This window comes from Tupaia chinensis, unplaced genomic scaffold (genome assembly GCF_000334495.1).
Source record: "Tupaia chinensis unplaced genomic scaffold, TupChi_1.0 Scaffold000569_1, whole genome shotgun sequence".
In the NCBI taxonomy this organism is placed as follows: Eukaryota; Metazoa; Chordata; class Mammalia; order Scandentia; family Tupaiidae; genus Tupaia; species Tupaia belangeri.
Genome location: NW_006160083.1, coordinates 485,847 through 509,137, shown reverse-complemented (window position 1 = coordinate 509,137; position 23,291 = coordinate 485,847). Strand labels below are relative to the sequence as shown.

At 37.3% G+C, this 23,291-nt stretch overlaps 1 protein-coding gene across 2 annotated transcripts in view; it reads right to left on the bottom strand.

Moving 5' to 3' along the window:
* The window catches only part of ADAMTS9 (ADAM metallopeptidase with thrombospondin type 1 motif 9), a 190,574-nt gene that overhangs the window by 90,682 nt on the left and 76,601 nt on the right, over positions 1–23,291 (bottom strand). For both annotated transcript variants that reach the window (XM_006158026.3, XM_006158025.3), the window contains 7 exons: positions 19,439–19,605; positions 19,219–19,348; positions 18,485–18,611; positions 14,391–14,601; positions 13,772–13,936; positions 10,818–10,982; positions 5,021–5,140 (listed from right to left, as the gene is read on the bottom strand). In XM_006158026.3, the coding sequence (XP_006158088.1) occupies positions 5,021–5,140; positions 10,818–10,982; positions 13,772–13,936; positions 14,391–14,601; positions 18,485–18,611; positions 19,219–19,348; positions 19,439–19,605 (1,085 nt within the window). The remainder of the gene's footprint in view (positions 1–5,020; positions 5,141–10,817; positions 10,983–13,771; positions 13,937–14,390; positions 14,602–18,484; positions 18,612–19,218; positions 19,349–19,438; positions 19,606–23,291) is intronic.

Below are 23,291 nucleotides of genomic sequence, written 5' to 3'. Positions count from 1 at the left end.
CGTATCGAAATTTTTTTAAAAAATGCATATTTGATGACTGCAGTAAGCTATATAGCCCCAGCTAGGTACTACTTTAGAGTATGTTCATTCTACTCACTGAGGTTTATGCCTAAAGTCAGACTTGAGTTCATATATATGTATATATCAGCTGTACTAGCTATTGGATATATTTAGACTAATTAAGATCATTAGTGACTCAATAAAGTTCATTAGCAAATCAATTAAGTGGGGGGAAGGGCATAGAAAGCAACCATGGATACCAGAGACAATGTATGAGGAGGGTGGGACATGGCAGAGGGTGAGGGATAGGGAATCAAGGATGGAAAAAAAAAAAAAAGCAAAATATACAGGACATAAGAAATGGAAAATTATTTGTTGATAACACGCAAGTTGATGTGCTTGATTGAGCCAATATACAGTGTATTCTGGATGGAAAATTAATTTTGTATGCTGTAATGATGTATATTGAATTAATGTAAAAAATAAATTTAAAGGGAAAAAAAGAACAGATGAATGGCTTGAAAAAGTGTGGCAAATATACTCCATGGAATACTATTCACCCATAAAAAAACCAACAAGGCCCTGGAATTTGATAGAAAGTGGACAAATACGGACGATCTATTGCTGAGGGAAGTCAGGCTATGAAAGAGATATTGTATGTCTTCACTTAATATATACTGACTGTCGGGACTCTATGATAGAGACTGAAAAAGCATTAAAAGTGGTCATGGACACTAGAGACCAAGTAGAAGGAAAGCATGGGAGGGGAATAGTGAAGGAAAAGAAAATTGGGAAGAAAATAGAGAGGTAAGATATTTGTGAGACAGGGACATGGTTTATTATCTGTTGATGAGGATTTGTATAGTATTCTCGACTGGACTGAACTGAGGTATGTATCATGTTGGGTGAAGTCTCTTTAAAATCTGAATGATGTATAGCAATTGAATGTATAAATAATAATAAAGAAAAACTATTTTTAAAAATCACAAATGACAACGAAATTCTGAGAACCAAATTCTATTCTCGCATTTCCATTAGTTTTTTTAATCGGAATTTGCTAATCATGATTTCATTTTCTCAGTTTACCTGAAGATAACACCTGAGTCCCTTACGGTCAACTCTAGGTATAAGAGGTGTTTTAAAAAAGACAAATGTGTGGAGCTTATGAACACGCATCAAGTACTCACATGAAGTCCATATAATGAACTGAGAATATCCATGTATAGATCATATTTTCAGGCAGGTAGACAGGAAAACATAGGTATATGTCCTACACGTGATCATTCCCAGCTGTGACAGTTACCAACTGTTCAACGAGTTAATACATACTCACCAAGTACTTATGTGCCATGCACGGAGCAAAAGTATGGGCTGGGTGTTGCAGGTGACTGATGTATCCTGGCCTTAGAGCGCTTAACCACGGAACGTAAACTTTTGTTATCTGGCACTAGGCCTTGCTTTCTATTCCACTGCCCGTGGCCCAAAGAAGCCACAGGGAACTTTTAACAAAGTAAAGAAATTATCCACAAGCTATAACTGGGGGAGATGCCCTAAATTTAAATAGACATTACAAAAATCACTTAAAGAAAAAGTGTGACTCAAATCTCTAAGTGAGTTAAGTCCTCACTCCATGATTGTTTTACATGTTATGGCTAATATTTCCTAGGCATTTCTCACAACATGGATTGGAACATTTTGATAAAATAATAAAAATAGAGGATACAAGAATCATAAGTGTTGCTGGCTAATTGGTCAATAATGACCTGAATAACACGGCCATATTCCTTTACTTTTTCAACTACTGACATTCTTAGTCTATCAACATATGGAAATGCAGAAACATTAGGAGGATGTTAGGATGGAGGAGTGCACTGGCCACATGGCGCCTCATCCAGATCATGACTTCTGGGCATAGTTTGAGTTCATATTTCCTCTTTGGCAATAAGTAAAGTTGGTATACAAATTTGAATCTTGTCTTTACATAAACAATGCCAAAATCAAGACTCCTATGGACTGCTGTGTGGGTGAATGAGAAGAGAGGCATGCCTATAGTTTATAGATCTGTGTACATGTGTAAGTGTACACAAACTCAAGAGAGGGGCGGTCTGCAAAAAGTTCATGAAAAATACGTATGATAAAGACTATGCATGGGGACCAGAGGAGATGGCATAATGCTTACGTCATTGGACTCCCATGTGGATGACCGTGGTTCAAGTCCTGGACTCGGTGGCTTAAAATTCATGCCGGGGGTATGTGTGTGTGCATCCAAGATCCGGAGAGGAGAATGGAAGGGAATATATTGTAGTGTGGCCATCCCCCCTGGAGGTGATTTCTCACTTTGTCTCTCTGGTGAGTGCATGTGCCCTATAACAAAAAATCTCTCTAACATACATACATATATAAATACTATGCATGGATATAAAATATTTTGTACCAAAAAAATTTATACTTTAATTCCATTTTCCTATGAGCTTTTTGAAATTCCTTCATATTACATGCAGATATATATATACACACACAGACATATAGACTTACTGATATTCTTTATATCAGTAAAATTTATATTAAATACACATAGCAGTAATGAAATAAATATCTGCATAAAGAAGCATATAAATCGTGAATTTTTTCAAATCCTGAAGGCCAAATTTTGTCCTTACATTTTAATTAGTTTCTGGTCCTCATATTTCAATTTTTTCTTAATAAGATTTTGCTAATAGTAAAACTTGAAGTAAATAAGTATATACATACACATGTACAAATTTTAAGCTGTGTGTGTGTGTGTGTGTGTATGTGTATATTTCACTGACACAACATATAGCAAACAATTTACAAATAATAATACAATACATAATTCTTTATTTTAAATTCCATACAGTCAATTGATTCTCACAGAATATTTTTGTGGATTTTTGCTTAACCTGTTTAAGCAGGTTTAGAACCTGTTGCCAAACTGCGGTTGTAATTGATGAATGAGTGTAGTCCAGGTATGATGTTAGTTGATGCTTTGTTTACTTTTAAGAGTAAAGTGAAAATGAAATGGTGAAAGCATATGTCAGAACTTAACTCACTGACCAATGATGTGAAGATATCTTTGCTGAATCAGATAACTTTCAAATGCTAGAAGAGTATTACCTCATGTATGTATACTATTCATGATGCAAAATTTAGATATAAGACTCTTTTAAGCTTAATCTGTATTCTTAACAATTCCACCATCACTTTGTTAAATCTAAACAATTGATGAAATAATAAATTAGGCCCTCAATTAGAGCACTTGCTGATTCCTGTTTAAATATTCTCATTACAGATTTTCTAACTGCCAAGTTGATATAAGTGAACAGTTAGGAAGATGTTCAGTAACACACCATTAAATAAGGGGATCTTCAAAAAGTTCATAGAAAATGTGTATTATGAAGAAAACTATGTACAGACTTCAAAAATTTTCTGTACCAAAGTAAAGTTGTACTTTAATTCCATTTTCCATGAAGTTTTTGAAGTACTACCCTTATATGATATACCCAGCTTATAGATACCAACAAATGTAAATTATCTCAAGAGCATAAATAATAGCTACATGGATTTAAATACTAGGAAGTGGGGGCTGGCAAGTGGTGTGGTGGTTAAAGGCGCTGGACTCCCACATGGTCAACTGCGGTTCGAGTCCTAGACCTGGTGACTTGCTTTCTCACTTTCCCTCTCTCTCTCTCTTTTTCTCTCTCTCTCTCTCACTCTCACTCTGTCATTCTGTGGACAAATTAAGATAAATAAATAAAGTGAAATAAAATAATTTTAAAAATATTAAATGGATTTAAAAATACTAGAAAATGATATATTTTGAGCATCTGTCACCTTTATTTTCAATATCATCTATTTAATTATAGGTTTATATTTTAGATTTTTAATAATGGCTAGATTGCAAAATTCCTTGCAAATTTACCAACTGGCTCTTGTGAGTGGGTACAGCTAGCTCTAGCATACCACTGGCTGAGAAAATGGCATTAGTTACTGAATCCTATATTGAAATCACTTTAGGGATGGTCCTACAGCACTGTGGTTTAGGGAGCTAGATCCTACAGTACCGGTCCAAGCAGCTTGAGAAACAAACTGGTAGATATGCACGTGTGTGCCCAGAATCTGATGGAATGGCGAAGTGGTATTGCAGCATGACCCAGCCCCACTGAGGTGTGCTTTTTCTCCCTCCCACATTTTTTCTCTCTCTAATGAGTGCATATGACCTCTGGCAATAACATAGTTCAAATAGCTGAGGACAGGATTTTGAATATCCTTCCAACAAAGAAATAAAAATGTTTATGGAGATAGACAAGCTAATTACCCTAATTTGATCACTACACAATGCATACATGTATACATCATATATCATAGTATACCCCATAAATACGTACTATTAAGTGCCAACTAATAAAAAAAAAAGAAAAAAAGAAAAGAAGCCAAACAACTAACATTTGACATTTAATAAGAATCAGAATTGGGGACCAGCAGATGGTATGATAGTTATATTGCTGCACTCCCACATAGTCGACTGCAGTTAAGAGTCCCAGACCTGGTGATTTAAAACTCACATCAGGCGCTGTGCACGCATGCCCAAAATCCCAAGAGGAGAATGGAGGAGAAGGGATTGCAGTGTGGCTATCTCCTTTGCCCTCGGGGGGCAGGGGAAAGGAGTGTGTTTTCTTGCTTTCTCTCTGTCTCTCCAGTGAGCTCACGTGCCCTATAGCAAAAATCTCTCAAAAAAAAAAAAAAAAAAAAGAATCAGAATCAAACTGAAATATACTTTTAATAACAGAAAAGAACAAAATTGATACATTAAAATGTTCTATTCTAAAGGTAAGAAGTAAGTAAATCCAGACAGGCTTAATCTCAGGTTATTGTTTATATATGTTATATATATTGTTTATATATATTACTTATGAAAGGATTTCAACTTTTTCCCAACTGCTGGCAATCTTGGCATCTGGCTGTATGAACCCAATAATGGAGTTAGACTAGGAAAACTCACCTGGGTATCAGTTGGTCTAGTGGCTGCATTGCAGTCATTATCATCTACCACTGACATGTACGTCCCAATGATGCATTTCACAGCTCTTAGCTGGTATCCCTGTCCACAGGTGACACTGCACTGGGGGAAGGCAAAAATACAGAAAAGTGTTTAAAAGTCAGGATAGCTCCTCTTTCTCTTAATTCCCCAAAATGGTCTGCTAGGAAAAAAAAAAAAAATTATCATAGTGGGCAAGAGGGTTGGCATCCCCCAAATTAGGTAAAAACGGGTAATCCTGCTCTGTACAAATTATACTAATCAATTATCATGATAACACATGGAACTGTATTTGCCTCCCATTTGAACTACATTTGAGGGTGTTCAAATGTGTAGCTCTGGAGGGAGATGAGCACATCTCCATCATTTTTACATTTCCACACTATACCTAGCAGAGTATTGTGGTTAAAACAGTAAGAGGATTGTGGGAACATGGAATAAGGGTTTATTTTGGAAGAAGGGTTTATGTTGGTGCAAAGAAGTTTTGAAATCTATGCATACTTTTTCCATAATATGCACTGTTCAAGAACTTTAAAAAAAAACACCACATAGGTACTAAATAGAGCTAAACCACCTTATTTGACTTCTGGAAAAAGTTCTGAGGGAATAATTGGAGTTTGTATCAATATTACTTGTACAGAATGGTCTCAATCATATTATTTTTATCACTTATTATTTTAAAAAAATTGCCAAAGGTCATGTGTGCTTACAGTGATAGAAAAAATGAGAAAGCAACCCCCAAAGGGGATAGTCATGCTGCAATCCCTTCTCCTCCATTTCTCCCTCCTGTTGGGACTTTTGGGCACACATGCCTGGTGTGTTTTTCAAGCTGTGAGGTCTGGGACTCAAACTGTTCTGTCAACCATGTGGAATCCAACTGCCTTAACCACTATGTCATTGACTGGCCCAACAGTATTATTTTTAAAAGATAACAAAATACTTGTAAGTATGCAACCACCAAAGTTAAATAAATCTCACCACACAGGTTGTTAGGAAATAACAGAGCCAGTAAAAAGCAAAGTGATACATTTTTGAAAGCAGTCTAAAAAAACAGTAAGTAGAAGGAGTGTTGTAACAGCAATGGCAGAGTAAGGAGCTATAAGAATTGGTTTCTTGGGACCAGCAGTTGGCATAATGGCTATGTCGCTGGACTCCCATGTAGTCAACGGCGGTTCGAGTCCTGGACCTGGTGGCTTCAACTCATGCCGGGTGCTTGTGAGTGTGTGCCCAAAATCCCGAGAAGAGAATGGAGGAGAAGGGATTGTGGCATGGCCATCCTCCCTGGGGGGTGATTTCTCACTTTCTCTCTCTGTCTTTCTGGTGAGCACACACGCCCTATAGCAAAAACCTCATCCCCCAGCAAAACAAAACAAAACAACAACCCAAAAAACAAATGAATTGGTTTCTTCACTGAAGTAACCATCAAGCTGGCAAAAATGGGTAAATCAACTTTTGGGGGCCTGGAATTAATAAAAAGCTTGAGTTAATAATGAAATTTCAGTTAAGAACGTGTCATGGCATTTTTGCTTATTCACCTACTATATTATAAATTTCTCTTAAATGTACTTAGAATATTTTTCAAGACAGACCATATGTGAGGCCACAAAACAAGTCTCAATACAAAGACAAAAATCCCACAAAATATTTTCTTGGACCACAGTGGAGTGAGGCTAAGAATCAAGAAAAAGAGGAAAACTAGAAAGTTAACAAATGTGTAGAAATTATACAACATACTGACTCTTAACAATAAAAAGGTCAAATTAAAATAGATTATAAGAGAGTACTATGAGTAACTGTACACTAACATTAGATAATCTAGATATAACCTGCAAATTTCCAAAAACACACAGATTGCCTAGAAATAAACAAATTATAAAAACTGACTCAAGATTAAACAAAAAAATAGGAACAGACTTATCAGCAGTAAAGAGACTGATTCAGTAATAAAAGACTTCTGAAGGAAAAAAGAAGTCCAGGACCAGGTCATCAGTGAATTTTTACCAAACATTTAAAGAAATATTAACTTTACTCCTTTTCAAATACCTTCATAAGAACTGAAGAGGAGACAATACTTCATAATATATTATATAATATGAGGCCAGAATACCCTGACAACAAAGCCAAAGACAACACAAAAAAAGAAAGTTGCAGACAGTCTCATAAATGTAGTTGCACGAATACTAGCAAGAGGGACCAACAGATGGCCCAATGGTTACATTGCTGGGCTCCCACAGTCGACCACGGTTCGAGTCCCGGACCTGGCAGCTTAAAACATGCTAGGTACATGTGTGTACATGTCCAAAATCCTGAGAGGAGTATGGAGAAGAAGGGATTGCAGCGTGGCCATTCCCCGAGGGGTGATTTCTCATTTTCTATCTTTCTCTGTCTCTTAGACGAGCACATGTGCACTAGCGCAAAAACACCTCTAAAAAGAAAAAAATAAATAAAAAAACCCCAGCAAGACAAATCTGATGGTATATTAAAAGGAATTATATATTATGATCAAGGGGGATTTAACTCAGGATGTAAGGGTAACTTTAAAAAGAAATTAATCAGTGCAATTGGCTATAGTTAAAAAAAAAAGGAGGGGGGGAGAGAAACCTGATTATATAAAGAAGAAAAAGCATTTAAAAAAAATCAACACTTTTTCACGATACAAACACTAAAAATTGAGGAACAGAAAGGAACTTCTTCAACATGATAAAGGGCATATGTGAAAATCTCACATCCATCATCATACTCAGTGGAGAAAGATTAAAACCTTCCCTTTAAGACCAGGAATATGACTAAGGTTCTTGCTTTCACCATTTCTTGTTTTACACTATACTGGAACTTCTAGTCAGAGAAATTACACCATGAAAAATAAAAGACAGGCAATTGAAAAGGAAGAAGTAAAACTACTTCTACTTGCAGATGTCATTAGATTATGTATAGAAATCCAAAAGAATCCATTAACAAAACTACTTGATCTAATAAATAAATTCAGCAAAGTCAGAAGGTATAAGATAAACGCAGAGAAACCAGATGTGCTTCCATATACCAGCAATGAATAACCCCCAAAGGAAACTAAGAAAACAATTCCATTTACAATAGTATCCCAAAAAACAAAGTACCAGGGAACAAATTTAACCACAAAGATAAACAACTTCTACACTGAGAACTATAAAACACTGCTGAGAGAAATTAAGGAAATTAATGGAAAGACATTATATACTCAGGGATTGGAAGATTTAGTACTACTGAGATGGATACATTCCACAAACTAGCCCAAAAATGTCATTCCATTTGAAATCCTGATGCCGTTTTTGCAAAAGTAGAAAAGCTGACCCTCAAATTCATACAGAACAGCAAGAGACTCCAAATAGTCAAAACAATATTGAATTAAAAAACAAAGTTGGAAGACTGATACTTTCCCATTTCAAAAGTTACTAAAGTGATAAAAATAAAAGTGTAGTACTGGCATAAGGATATAGACTAATAGAATAGATTTAGAGTCTAAAATAAACCCATATCCATGTATGGTCAAGTGATATTTGACATTAGTGCGAAGACTATTCAATGGACAAAGAATAGTCTCTTCAACAAATGGTGCTAGGAAAAGTGGATTTTTACATGTAAAAGTATGAAATGGACTTCTGCCTCATATGTCAAAAAAATTAATCCAAAATGGAGCAGCAACCTAAATATAAGAGCTAAAACTCACACAGAAATGTAATTAAAAAAAAAAGCTTAATGACACTCGATTTGGCAATGATCTCTTTGATATGAAACCACAAGCAAAGGCAACAAAAGAAAAACAAATTGGACTTAATAAAAACTAAAAATATTAAAAGGTAAACACAGAATTATTGTATGATTCAACAATTCCACGCCTAGCTATATAAACAAAAAAAGTTAAAGGAGGTACTAAAATAAATACTTCAACATGAATATTCATAACAACACTGTGACAATAGTCAAAAGGTAGAAGTGCCCCAAGTGTTTAGTAATGACTGAATGGATGCATAAACTGTAGTATATACAATGAAATATCAGTCACCCATAAAATGGAATAAACTACCGATATATGCTACAGTATAGAAGAAACTTGAAAACATTGTGCTACATGAAAGAAGCCAAACATAAAAGGCTACAAATTGTATGAATCCATTTCTATAAATTCTCCAGAATAGGTAAATCCATGATGCAGATTCAGATGGTGGTTGTAGGAGCTGGTGGAAGAGGCAACAGGGAACAACCAATTACAAGGTTTCCATTTGGGGTAAAGATACTTTGGGACAGAGGTGGTGACTGCAAAACATTGCGAATATATTAAATGTCAATGATCTGTTCACTTTAAAATGATTAATTTTATGATATGTGAGTTTCAGATCACTGTGAAATTAAAAAAAAGGCAGAATACAATCCCAGTGTTATTTTAAAATATATCAGAAGAAAATCATAACTATGTTAACACTAGTAGTCAACTGCTGTATTATAATTAGGAGTATCTTCATTTTTTTTTTTTTGCTAAATTACATTTTGCAAAATTTCTTTATGAACATATATGACTATTAAATAGTATTTTTTTTTTAATTCCAGAAGAATTTAAAAAAATACAGTGTGCTCCTTTGTATTTCATGGTCAGTTGATGAAGAAAGCATCTCTGAATATAAGAGACTAGAATGGCCTAGAATGGCCTGATGTAAACATGGACAAAAAATAGGCCTATTAGTTCTAATAGCTGTTATATTCAAATTTTGACAGTGACTCTGAGCTGTGCTCTCTTCCTCTTATTCCCTAAACGTTAGGCAGATGAAAATAAAAAGAAGGCAAGATTTAGCAGTATAAATGGATTCGCCTGTTTATTCAGACATGAAGAGCTATTTAGGTTGGGGCTGCTGCTATGCAATGTGGAAGGCTCAGAAGAGCATCAATTTCGATGAAAGAAATAAGGGTACAGTAATAAAGCTGTCCTCATTTATTGCATGCATATTTGGAAATAAAGACAGAGGCTAAAGGAATGAAGTGGCTGTGGCCTGTAAGGATCAGGGAGTCATTCTTCACGAGATTACATAAGTGACAGCATACAGCTGCTCCGCTTCTACTGGGAACTCACAGAATGCTTTTGCTTCTAAATTAGGAAGGACTTAATTTTGAGAGTAGTGACTTCTCAAATGTAAGCCTAAGGAAGATTTTTACACTCTCTTTTAAGAACGGTTCAAGTTAAGATATAGAACCCATAGATCATAGAATTCGCAAAAGATTCTTTCTCTATAAGGTGATTCTGCAACTTTTGACCTAATTAATTAAGTTAGAAGAGTTTGGCTTATTTATGAGAGGTGAGCTTTGGAATTGTGACATTGGCAGCCAAAACATCCCTTCCAAACTCCAGGCCAGACAGTCCTGCCAAAGACTCTGGCACTCGGTCACATTCTGAAACAGACCCACGGAAATACACTAGAAGATAACATCAGCCAGACACAAAATCTGTTGTGAATTTGTTCAAATGCTCATGTGCTGAAGCTCCAATTTAAGCCAGAGGGTGGAGACATGCATGTGGGGCTACAAAAAGAGTAATTGGCTCCAGGAGTGCAAGTGGCAACTCTGAGAAGTGAGGCAAAATGTTTGTAGAGTTTTGCGTATTTAACCCTGGGCCATGGAGGCACAGCGCATGCCACATGGCAGGGAGGGTAGATCCCTGCCTCTGGAATGCCCCTCTGCAGGCCCTCTCCAGATAAGAAGGAAAGAATGTAGTCAAGGATCTTATCATTCAAAATACCTGTCCCCAGGGACCCGCCTGCCAGGACGCACATTCCGGCTGCTGACAAGTCTGCATGGAGGCTGGTTTGGTCTCGGGGTCACAGATCCTATCGTTTAATCGATCTTCACCAAACTGACACCAGACCTGGCGGTGCTTATGCCCTTTTCCACAGGTGACCAGGCACTGTAATACAAAGCAGAGCCAGTCAGAGTCGTTTCTGTGCTGTGGTTTCTGGGGGCTATTCATTGATGAGCTTGAACAGGTGTGTCCTTTTCCCATGGCAATTCCTCTCGTCCATAGCAATTTGCCAACAAACCAAACCTCCTTACCTCTATTTTCCCCTTCCTCCCTTCTTTACTTTCTTATTTATTGTATCCGTGCCAGTTTCAAGCATAGCATATACTTGACATAGCACTGTGCTCTAGAATACTGAATATAGCACTCATAATTTTTTAACATAGGGCCTAGCCATTCCCCTCAGAGGTAGATCATGAGTCAGATCAACCTGGGTTTTAATCCTTATAAAACGAAGTCACAGGGGACAGCAGGTGGGGGAGTGGTTAGGGCGCTAGATTCCAATGCAGCCACCGCAGTTGAAGCTCTGGACCAGGTGGCTTGAAAATCACGCTGGGTGTATGTGTGTGTTCAAAATCTCAGGAGGAGAATGGAGTACAAGGGACTGTGGTATTGCTATCCTCCCTGGCGGGTGATTCTTATTTTCCCTCTCATTGTCTTTCTCTGGTGAGTGCATGTGCCCTATGATAAAAATTAAAAAATAAAAAAAGGAATATTTTTAAAAAATCAAGCCACAGAATGTTTCTCAATTTTCTCATCTGTAAAATAGTTATAACAATAGTGCTGGGACCAGGAGTTGGCATAATGGCTATGTCGCTGGATTCCCATGTAGTTGACCATGGTTCGAGTCCCGAACCCGGTAGCTTAAACTCACAGGGTACGTGTGCATGCATGCCCAGGATCCCGAGAGGAGAATGGAGGAGAAGGGATTGTGACATGGCCATCCCCCCTCGAGGGGTGATTTCTTGCTTTCTATCTCTCTGTCTCTCTCTTTCAGGGGAGTGCATGCATCTTATAGCAAAAACCTGCCCCCCCCCAAAAAAAAAATCCCAGTAGTGTTTAGTAAAATGTTTAGTCAATATATGTTAAATATAAGCATGATTTCTTCTCATGCTCATTGTGGAAAATTTTAAAAATACATCAAAACATAGGTGAGAAAAGTATAATGATCCAAAAATCTTACTACGCAAGGAAAATCATTAGTAACATTTTGCTGTTTCTTTTCTTGTCTGTTTATCTAAGGAATTCTGGATCAAAATGAACTTAGTTTTATGTCTTCCACTCAGTTTATCAAGTATTGTTACAAAGGTTTGCTACTTAATTTGAAATAATACTTCAACTAGTACTAGTCTAAATAAAATTTAAACCCACTACATTCTTTTATCTTTTTAAAATCAAATACTAGAGTTTGAACAAAGGCAGTTTGTTAATCTAGAACTAAACCACTAGGTTTGATGTTGATTTGTCCAGGAATAAGGCATTGTAATCACATAGACTGTTACTTATCTACCATTCCAGGGGCATTAATAGTATCCTTTTCAGATTCACCCTTCATCTGATGGTGAAAGTAAACAGTTAACACTGCAGGTACTCAAATGAGATAAGGACATGGATGTAGCTAGGAGCTGTAGCAGGAAAACACATTTTCTTTTCCCACATTCCAGATTTGGCCCTTAAAGAAGCAAGTTTCTGTTCCCCTTCCACTCATTCCCCCTTAAAGAAGGGGAAAATGAGTCACCTACTTGGTGAGAGTTACACTGAACACTGTTAACACCAGACCATGTTAGTAGGGAATGCTAATACTGTACCATAAGACAAAGAGAATCTGCCTTCTTTCTCTCTCTTTTTTTTTTTCTTTTTTTTTTTGAGAGATTTTTGCTATAGGGTGCATGTGCTCACCAGACAGAGAGACAGAAAGCGAGAAATCACCCCTCAGGGGGGATGGCCATGCCACAATCCCTTCGCCTCCATTCTCCTCTTGGGATCTTGGGCACACACGCACACGCATCCGGCATGAGTTTTAAGCCACCAGGTCCGGGACGCGAACCGCAGTCAACTACGTGGGAGTCCAACGACATAGCCATTATGCTAACTGCTGGTCCCTGCCTTCTTTCTCTTGCTGCCCTAGGGCCACTGAACTAAGCGGTGGAGGGTTTACTTTGTGCTTCATAAAGTAAGGGACAAGAAATACATAAATCTATGGCCAGTCATGATGGCATAACAGTAATATATGCTCAGTGATTCTGAGGCCATATGGGAAGGTCTTGACTATGTCTTAAGGTCTCATTGTGCATACCAGGCATGTGTGCCTGTGATCCTGGTTGGCTGCAGATTGGATCACAGTGTAAGGACCCTTTAGGGGGGTGACTATTTTTCTTTCTCTCTGTCTTCCTCTCTCAATAAATAAACTTTTGAAAATGCATAAATCTGTAACACTTAACCTGAACCTTTTCACCTTTTGTTCAGGTTTTCTAGTAACTATATAAATTAGTTAGGTCACTTGATGATCAATTCTCTTATTTCAGATGAAGTAGAAAACCTCATATCAAGTTTAGATCTAAGCTAGTACAGCTCCAAAATTAATAAAGTCATGATTCCTTTTAGCAACTTAGCTATGGCTCAAACAGGGGAAAAGGTGAGGGACTGAAACTTTAAAATCACCAAGAAAAGCTACTGTGGTAGATGATACTGCCATGGTCATAGTGTCTCGGAGGTCACCCACCAATAGACTAGTCACACTCAACACTACAGTAATGGTGCATGTGGAAAACTAAAGCTGTTGTTCCTTCAAAGGAAGGTGAGGAAAACTGCAGTAGGTCTTCTCTTTACCAGATAAGCAAGACCCAAAATTAGACAGTAGAGATGACCCAGGGAAAATAACAGCTCTCCTATCTCACCTCTGACCAGTCTCCTGATTTCCACTGTGGACAAGGAAACTCACTACACCTCTGAATGGTGACTTTCTCCTGATGTGTGCATTTGCTGTCATCCAAGACATCATTTCGGGTGTTGACACAAATAGCCCTTCTCCTCTGGGTTCCACCATCACAACTTTTAGAACACTGGAAGGACAAAAATGGTAATGAAACTGTTACTGAGTGTTCTGAACAATATGCTCAAGAGTCTGACTATACTATGCTATCTCTTCCAGGCCTTATAAAGTAACCCTGGCCAAATGTAGGTTTTTTTTGGGGGGGAAGATCCTTTCATGTTAACAATTTATTTACCAGGTTTATACTGAAGTCAATTTTAGCCCACTGACATAAAAAAATAAAACTGAAAATGGTCTGTGGGGTTTGAAAAAGGAATTGGTTGGATTTTTTCTATAGGCCATGTTCACATCAGACATTACCAATAGAGTACAGTACTCCTTTCTGCAGAGTATTACAAATCAATCACAGTTCTCTTTTTCCATACAGCCTAAATGGGGTTTCTCAAATGCAGCTGTAATAGAGCCACCATCAATTAATCAGATTTAGCATCCAAGAAAACTCTGGTTGAGGGAGAGTCACTTACTTCAGTCCAAGCAGAATAGCGCCAGCCACCTGTGTTACATTCTCCTGAGCACTTTTCCCTGTTGCTTGGTTTAGGGTGACTGCTGCAAAAACTGTCATCAACCTTCTCAGTCTTCCCATCTAGCCTGCTATATTTGGCACAGTAGATGTCGAGGGTGCGGTAACCCAAACCACACTGGGCACTACACTCACTCCTGCTGGCAACATGCCACCTATGCACAAATAATGGAGAGAAACCAACAATTATGTTAAATATATATGCCTTATGCATATATTCAGCTGGTGAAAGACTTGTCTTTTCAGTCCCTGACTCAAATACTATCAACTCCAAAGCCACAGTCATTTACCAAAGTCCAATTTTAAATCAACATATCCATGTATTTTTCATGACTGTCAATGTACATGGAAATCAACAGAATGAAGAGTCTCTGTGAAGATTCTCCTCTGATATAGTCAATCCGAAATTCAAGCAACTGAAAAGAAAACATTAGAATTCAACAGAGTAAAAAAGCAATTTTATATTTAAAAGGTTCATGCAAAAAAAAATAAAAATAAATAAAAGGTTCATGCAATTCAAGACTCCATCTGCCTTCTTCTCACAGAGAACCACTGATGAAAACTTACTCTAGAAACCTTCCTTTTAGAAAGCCTGTGCAAGAAAGTGTTCAAAGAACATTTTGTGAATTAATAAAGGAATAAATAGTTTGAACTGTAATTATGAATTTCAAATGTGCATTATTATCGGAATAAAGACTGTAAATTCCTGGAAGACATAGACCATATCCCATTCAACTCAATTATATCCTTTAGAAAACAGATTTGAGGACCAGCCTGTGGTATAGTAGTTAAGGGGGCTAGATTCCACATCACCGACTGTACAGTTCAAGTCCTGGACCTTGTGCTTGAGAAACATGCTGGAGGTATGTATGCGTGTACCCAAAATCCTGAAGGAAGAGAGAAATGAAAGAGAAGGGACTGTAGCATGACCATTCCCCCAAGAGGGCAGGAGGGTGCTTTCTCACTTTCCTTCTCTCTTTCTCTGTCTCTGTTTCTCGTTCATGAGTGCACATGTCTACTGGTAAAATTAAGAAAAAAAAATTTGAATCTAGAAATGTGGAAGTCATCTATGTATCCCCAGTTACCAATAATGAGATATTCTTGTCACACAGTAGGTGCTCAATATGTGCTAATGAATCATCTGGTTCTTTTAATGCCCCTAGAACACAGTCAGATGTGCTTAAACTAAAAAGAAAATAAAGTGCTTAAACGGAATAGATAGGCTATATAAATCAGCTTGAAATGTATTTTACTGATCAAATGAACAAATGATCTATTTAATTTAGTTGTGATCATGCACCAATCTACAATGGTTATGAAGCTTTATAAGTTAAACCTAAATTCCCCCCTTTTTTTTCTTTTCATTTTTCAATTCCTATTCATATGATCTATTATTTCTACCAAAAGACATGGCCACAATCCCTTGTTTTTAACTCATCCAAGTTTGTGCTCTGAATTGCTGTCCTTATTTGGTCTTAGTAGAGATTTTTTGTTTAACATTAAGTATTTTTTAAAAAGGTGACTTTGATGAAATGGAGAATTTAGACTAGCACGTTTGAACGTAACTACCAAATAAAATAAGAATTTTCTGGTTTTACCCAGGTTTTTTTTCTTTTTCTTTTCCTTTTTTTTTCTTTTCTTTTTCTTTTTTTTTTTTTTTGAGATGTTTTTGCTATAAGGCACGTGTACTCGCCAGAAAGACAGAGACAGGAAGCAAGAAATCACCTCCCAGAGGGGATGGCCACACTGCAACCCCTTCTCCTCAATTCTCCTCTCGGGATCTTTGGCATGCACATACATGAGTTTAAGCCACCGGGTCCGGGACTTGAACTGTGGTCGACTACATGGGGCCTGGGACTTGAACCATCGTCGACTACATGGAGTCCAGCGACATAGCCATTACGCCAAGTGTAGGTTCCCAATTAGGAATTAACTTCTAAAACAAATCAGGAGGAGAGGTCTGGAATCAGAAGTGTGAATGTCAGCCCTAACATTCAACTAAATGATTGTAGGTGAATTACATATACTCACTGAAGCTCAGGGTAACCCCACTGGCTCTAGGAGCAGATTGACCACATTTAAATTTCTGCTACTTCACGAACTATTTGTATGGCCTTAAGCAATTTTCTTAACTTCTCTCTGCCCATTTTCCTTATTTGTAAATGATGATAATAATAAAACCTATGTCATACTGTTGTTCAAGGAATTAGAAGGATATTAGTTATATTAATAGGATAATATAAGTGTACATGTAAGACAGGAAGATGATAGGATTATTTCATGTTTTTATAGGTCTATCACCCTGCAGTTTTATAATGTACACATATATTACCCTATTAATAATGATAGAGTAATAGGAAAAATATATAACTGTTGCAAAACAGTTCTTAATAAGTATTTGACTCTATTACCATTATTTTCAGAGTGGTGGGGGATATAACAATAATTTGATATAAGGCTAATCTGGATAGTGATATTTATTTATTAAGGTTGTAAGCTTCAAGAAATTCGCCCACTAGGTATCTATTCACCAAATCTACCCTCTCCCAAACTTCAGTAATTAAGTCAATATAGCAGTTACTTAACTAATTATTCTTTCAAAGACAAATTTTTAAAAGAGAACTTCAAAAAAATAAGATAGAAAAATATGTTAGGGGAGTGGGTATCCCCAACAGGGTTCCCCATGCCATGATCCAACCCCAACCTCAGCTAGCCTGATCACAGGCATGCGCTCATTCAACCAGCATGCTCAGAGAGGTCCTGGAACATGAACCCAGGACCTTTCCCATATGGATCCAGTTGCATTACCACTGCACCACTTACTGGCCCTCTAAAAACACTTTTAGCTGTAATTTAATTAATTTAGCTAAAACAATGCATTTATATGAATACTACCTGTAATAAGAATACTGCCTAGTGTAAATGACTGCCTTTTAATGTCTAGTGTTTTTGTTGTTTTATTTGCTTTTGACAATGACTTTTATCAATGCTTTTTAAGCAAGCTGATAAGCAAGCACTGGGTCTATGACACTGGGTAGATAAGAAATGTGGTAGAGTGGAAAGATCCTAGGTTCTAAAGTCAGAATCTTCAGGTCAGGATTGCCAAAGAGATGGTACACGTGCCATGGCTGCCCTTCTGACTCCCATGACAGACATTATGAATTAATCACAGAACCTTAATCACAGAACCCTTCTTTTTTTTTTCCCTCTCAGAGTCTCAAGAAGGCCCACTAATCTGCACTTTAATTCTATAGGATAGAATTTGGCATAGTGATATAGAACCCTTAAAATGCTTATGTATTCACTTTGCCACTTATAAATGGTTAGACCTTTACATATTCCCCTATCAGTTTTTGCTGATAATTTCTCTTCTATAAAGGGAGGATAAAGAAGCAATCTACCATAGATGTGCAGACTATACAATGCCATCTCCAGGCTACTTAATATTTAAACATGACACAGTCAACCTTAAGCCAATGGGAAGCTTTAGAATTCTCCTCCACTTCAGCTTTCATACTTTCCTTACATACAACACTGAGTGTCTAGACATTTTTACATAAATTTCTTCTTACATCTTTCCATGACTCTACTTTAGTACACTGGAACTTCTGCGAGTATGAGTTCCTTCTCTTGGGTTACACTGGGAGGATACAGAGTATTATGGTACTTTGATGGCTAAAGTACCTCCTTCCGTTGACTTTCAAGCCACACTTTTACATAAGATGTTACTCAGTCATCTCAATCTCAGTATTAATATCTACCAAGAGAGTTGTAAGTATCAAAAGACAATGCTTTAAGCACCTGCTGTACTCTACTATTTTTAATTCTTAGGAAAATAAGAAACCTCCAGGTGTATTTTGGATAATCAGCTTCAGAGAGATGGAGAATTGGCAAAGCTTATTTTATTGAAACACAAAGAAAGAAACTAAAGATCAATATCCCCCCTTCTGTTTCTCACATTCAAATACTTCCTATAAGACTCTCCAAACTCAGAAGCAAAAACCACGAAAAAAAAAAAAAAAAAAAAAGTGGCTCCACCTTAGGTCACAGTCTGTGCTGCAGGCTTCAGTAATGGGTCCTGGCTGGGGCAGCCGACTGCATCGTTGATCAGAAACCGTAAGTTGGTCAGATTCCCTTGTGCAAACAGGTTTTCGTTTCCGCTCCCCTAAGCAGGTAGGAAAGAAATATTTTCTCAGAAAAAGTAACCTATTCTATACATAATTTAGGCCAGAAATTGGCAAACATTTTCTATAAAGGACTAGATAGTAAATGTTTTCAGTTTTGATCAGCCATATGATCTCTGTCACATTATTCAACTCTGTGTTACAAGGTACTAGGCAGCTGCTCTCAGACAACATGTAACCAAAATGGCTATGTTTCAATAAAACTTTATTCATAAAAGTAGGCAGTGGGCTGGGCTGGACTGGATTTACTGGACTTAATTTGCCCACTCCTAAATTAGACAAAAAGGAACAAAATAAATAACATGTCACCAGAAAATTGAAGTGGCAGAGCTGATTTTGCTTGACTTCATACAGGTGTACAAACCTCTTAGGATGAGGAAACAAACAATAATCCAAATCCCTTGAAAAGTTCAATTTGCCAGACTAAAATGACTAGATTCTGAAAAAGGAAATTAGAGCATGCATGCTGACAAAAAGGTACATAGATTACATGCACTTAGCTGTTCTTTAAAAGAAAAAAACAAAAACAAAAACAAAAAAAAAACAGAGGTTCTTCAAATACCCAAAACTTGAACCCAAAGCAAATACCTTGGCAGGGTTTGCTACATGCTTGCCAGGGCCCATAACTGTTCCAATAAAACTGCTGAGGTTTATCTTCAATTGGAATATTGAAAGAATAACGCACATCGGGGTTGTATAACTTTCCCACAGACAAAACCTGGAATGTACACAAAATGGTAAAGATGTTTGTGGGCCTGGTGATGCCAGGTGGAAGGAAAGGGTCACAGGCTTGTGGTCAAGTTTTTACCTGAAGCAAAAGTTCTTGTTCAATGCGATCTGTGGAGTTAATTCTTTCCACTACATTGTCAGAACCACTGTACTCAATCACAGCATTCCCAATGCGGATTTCCCTTTTAGACATTGTGACAACAAAGTCTCCATTTAGCAAGAATTCACCTTTACTACTTGATAAAGCTGTAGGTGAGAAAAGAGAATTCACTGAATTGCTGCCCATGACTAGCTGTTTCAAATATTAAATAGCACTTTGATAGAGAGTCATAATGCAAAGAATGTGGACTTTTGCATCAGACAGGCAAGGCTTTAAATGCTTGGTTGGCCATTTGCTAGTGAGTGACTTTGAGGAATCACTTTTCCAAACTCTCTATTTGTAAGTTTCTGAATTGGAGATTAAAATCACCTACTCCTTCGTGGCATCTGTGAAAATTAAGTGAAATATAATACTAGGTACTAATTAGCCTGTGTTTTTGTTTGTTTCGGAGAGATTCTTGCTATAGGATGTGTGTGCTCACAGAAGAGACAGAAAGTGAGAAATCACACCCCTTCCAGGGGGATGACCACACTGCAATCCCTTCTCTCAGGATCTAGGGCATGCATGTACACATGCCTGGCATGAGTTTTAAGCCACCAGGTCCGGGACTCAAACCATAGTCCAGTGATATAACCATTATGCAATCTGCTGGCTCTTAGTCTGTAAGCCCCATGTTTACAGAATTATAGGTAGAAGGAACAGTGTTAGATTTTCAAAGAGTTACTATGAAACAGTACTTATAAAGTTGGTTCCTACACAAATCTCTCTCCATGTGTTAGAATTACTTGAGCCTACTGAATCTTTGTTAAGCCTTCTTTGTTTGACAGATGTTGAAATCTGAAGATGCAGTCAATATGATGCTCAACTGTCATCTTTTCAGTGAGGCTTCTTACTGTAGTAGCCAGTCTCAAATAGGACTCTAGTGATCCTTGCCTCAGGTAGTCATACTGTGTTTCTCTTCACACTGAATAGCACTGACTGTGTAATCACCAGAATATGCAAAAATGACAGTATGTGACTTCTAAGTCCCTGTGGCTCTGCTTTGCTCTTCCTTATTCACTGTATTTCCACCTTTTGAAAGAGTATATGGTAGGCACAAAATACATTTTTTAAAACTTTTTAAAGAATAAATGAATCTACTCCAGATCTTACAAAAGATGAAAGAATCAGTAAGGCTGAAAAGGTGATACTAGTGAACTGTTTGAATCAAGTGCCAAAATACTGACTAAATCAGAACCTGACAGAGTTAGATCAGTTATGAAATTCAAAACACGCAAACTCATAGAAGCAGAGTGTAGAATTCTGGATGGCAGCAGATGGAGGAAGAGTGAGAAGGAGATGTGGTCAATGGTATAAAGTTTTATTTTATTTTATTTTCCTTCATAGAAAGCATGTATTCTCTAGAGAGACACAGAGTCAGAGAAAGAGAAAACGAAAAATCACTTCCCAGGAGGGATGGCCATGCCGCAATCTCTTCTCCTCTATTATTCTCTTGGGATTTGGGGGATACATGTGTATGTGCCTAGCCTATTTTTCAGAGTACCAGGTCCAAACAATAAAGTTTGCCATGTAGGATCCAGCAACCTAACCACCACATCACTTGCTGGCCCCAAAGTTTCATGTCTGCAAAATTAATATTTTCTGGAGGTCTAATGTGCAGTACAGTGGCGGAGGTTAACTACACTGTAGAGTATACTGTAAATTTACTTAGAGGATAGATCTTAAGTGTTCTCATCACAAAAATATGTAAATAAAACTTTTTAAAATGGTGACTATGTGAAGTGATAGATATGTTAATTAACTTGATTTTGTGATTATTTTACGATGTAAAGGCATAGCAAAACATCAAGTTGTACAGCTTAAATATTAAATATAATTTAGTCTGTCAATTATATCTCAATAACTCTAAAACAAAAAGGAAAGAAAAAGTCAATAAAGAGAATGAGAAAATAGCTACTTCAGAAAGATTTTTTTTTTTTTAAGAGAGATTTTTGCTATAGGTTGTGTGTGCTTGCTGGGGACACAGAGACAGAGAGAGCAAAAGTAAGGAATCAACCTGCAGGGGGAATGGCCAAGCTGAAATCCCTTCTCTTCTATTCTCTTCTTTGGAGCTTGGAAATGCATACACTTGTGCTCGGTGTGAGTTACAAGCCACCAGGTGTGGGACCTGAACCATGGTTGGCCATGTGGGAGTCCAGTGACTTAACAACTATCAACTATACCACCTGCCAGCTCCCCAGAAAAAATTATTTATCAAAGGGTCAAAGTTATTGAGAAAGTTGGGACCGGCACTTGGTGTAATGGCTATGTTGCTAGACTCCCATGTAGTCAACTGTGGTTTGAGTCCTGGACCCGTTGGCTTAAACTCACACTGGGCCCATGTGTGTGGATGCCCAAGATCCCGAGAGGAGGATGGAGGAGAAAGGATAGTGGCATAGCCATCCTCCCTGGGGGGTGATATTTTGTTTTTGGTTTCTCTGCCTTTCTGGCAAGCACAGGCACCCTATAGCAAAAACCTCACCCCCCACCCCAAAAAAAGTTATTGAGAAAGTTAATAAAACCTCAGAAAGCTTTACAAAAAATTACTCCCTTTCAGATTTTACTGTTAAATTCAAACTTTTAGTAAAGAATGCTGTTTGCTATCATATAAATGATACAGCAATCCTATGTAAAAATATTTATTGACTGTTTTGTTCTCTTTTTCAAAAATTAGGCATGATTAAAATAAAAATATAGTTTGTGGAAAGTATATAAAATAATCCTCATACTTCTGAATTTTTTTTTCAGGGAAAAAATTCCAATCACATGTGAGGACTTCAAACAATTCATGAAAAAAATGAAATTAGAATATGAGTTTATTTTGGTGCAAAATAATTTGAAATCCATGCATAGTTTGTTTATAATAAATATTTTCCATGAACTTATAAAATACTGCTTGTATCTTTTTCCCCTAGTATTTATTACAAAATGTTGGTTTCATTTTAAATACTGCTTCAGTTTGTTTATCCTGGTAGGGCTGCTCCTTGAATAAAGAACTCTCTTCACTATTGGGCTTGACATGGAAAAAGTACTCAATAAATCTGAGGTATTAAACATTTGGACCCTAAACAAAATCCTACAAAAAGGTTTTTGTACCTTTTGTAATTTACACACAATGTGCAAATCTCATCAGTGAGGGAACCCTTGAAATGTATATAAGTCAGGTATTCACATAAATAAAAAGGAATAAGGAAATTTAACTCAAGGATGGCAAATAGATTTCGTTTCAAGCACCAATGGCAATTGGTGGTACTGACTTAGGCAGTCAGGTGGCACTGTGCCTAAGAAACTGCAGAGAGTATTCACTGGCAGCATCACATCACAACATTGTATTAATGATATCTGTTTTGGTCACAGGATCGGGATATCTTAGACACTTACTTAAGACATCTCAGGTACTTGGAGATCCTAATCTGTCATTTTTTTCTTTTCTTTTCCTTTGCTACAGTGAGTATGTGTTTATAGGAGACAGAAAGAAAGTGAGGAAGCATCCCCTAGAGGGGGCTGCCACACCAAATCCCTTCCCCTCTCAAGATGTTGGGGGCACATACACCCAGCATGCTTTTCAGGTCATTGCGTCTGGCACTCAAACCTTGCAGTTGGTCATGTGGGATCCGCTACCTTATCTACCATGCCACCAGCTGGCCCCTAACTCATCTTTCATTCCATGCAGGTGAGAAGCAATATGTATATATAAAAAGTTTTGAGGATTTAGCTAGTGTTGGCATTGTTTTCTTATGTGAGGATTAGAGAGGGTTGAGATAAAGCCCTGCATATTCTTTGTGGTTCAGCA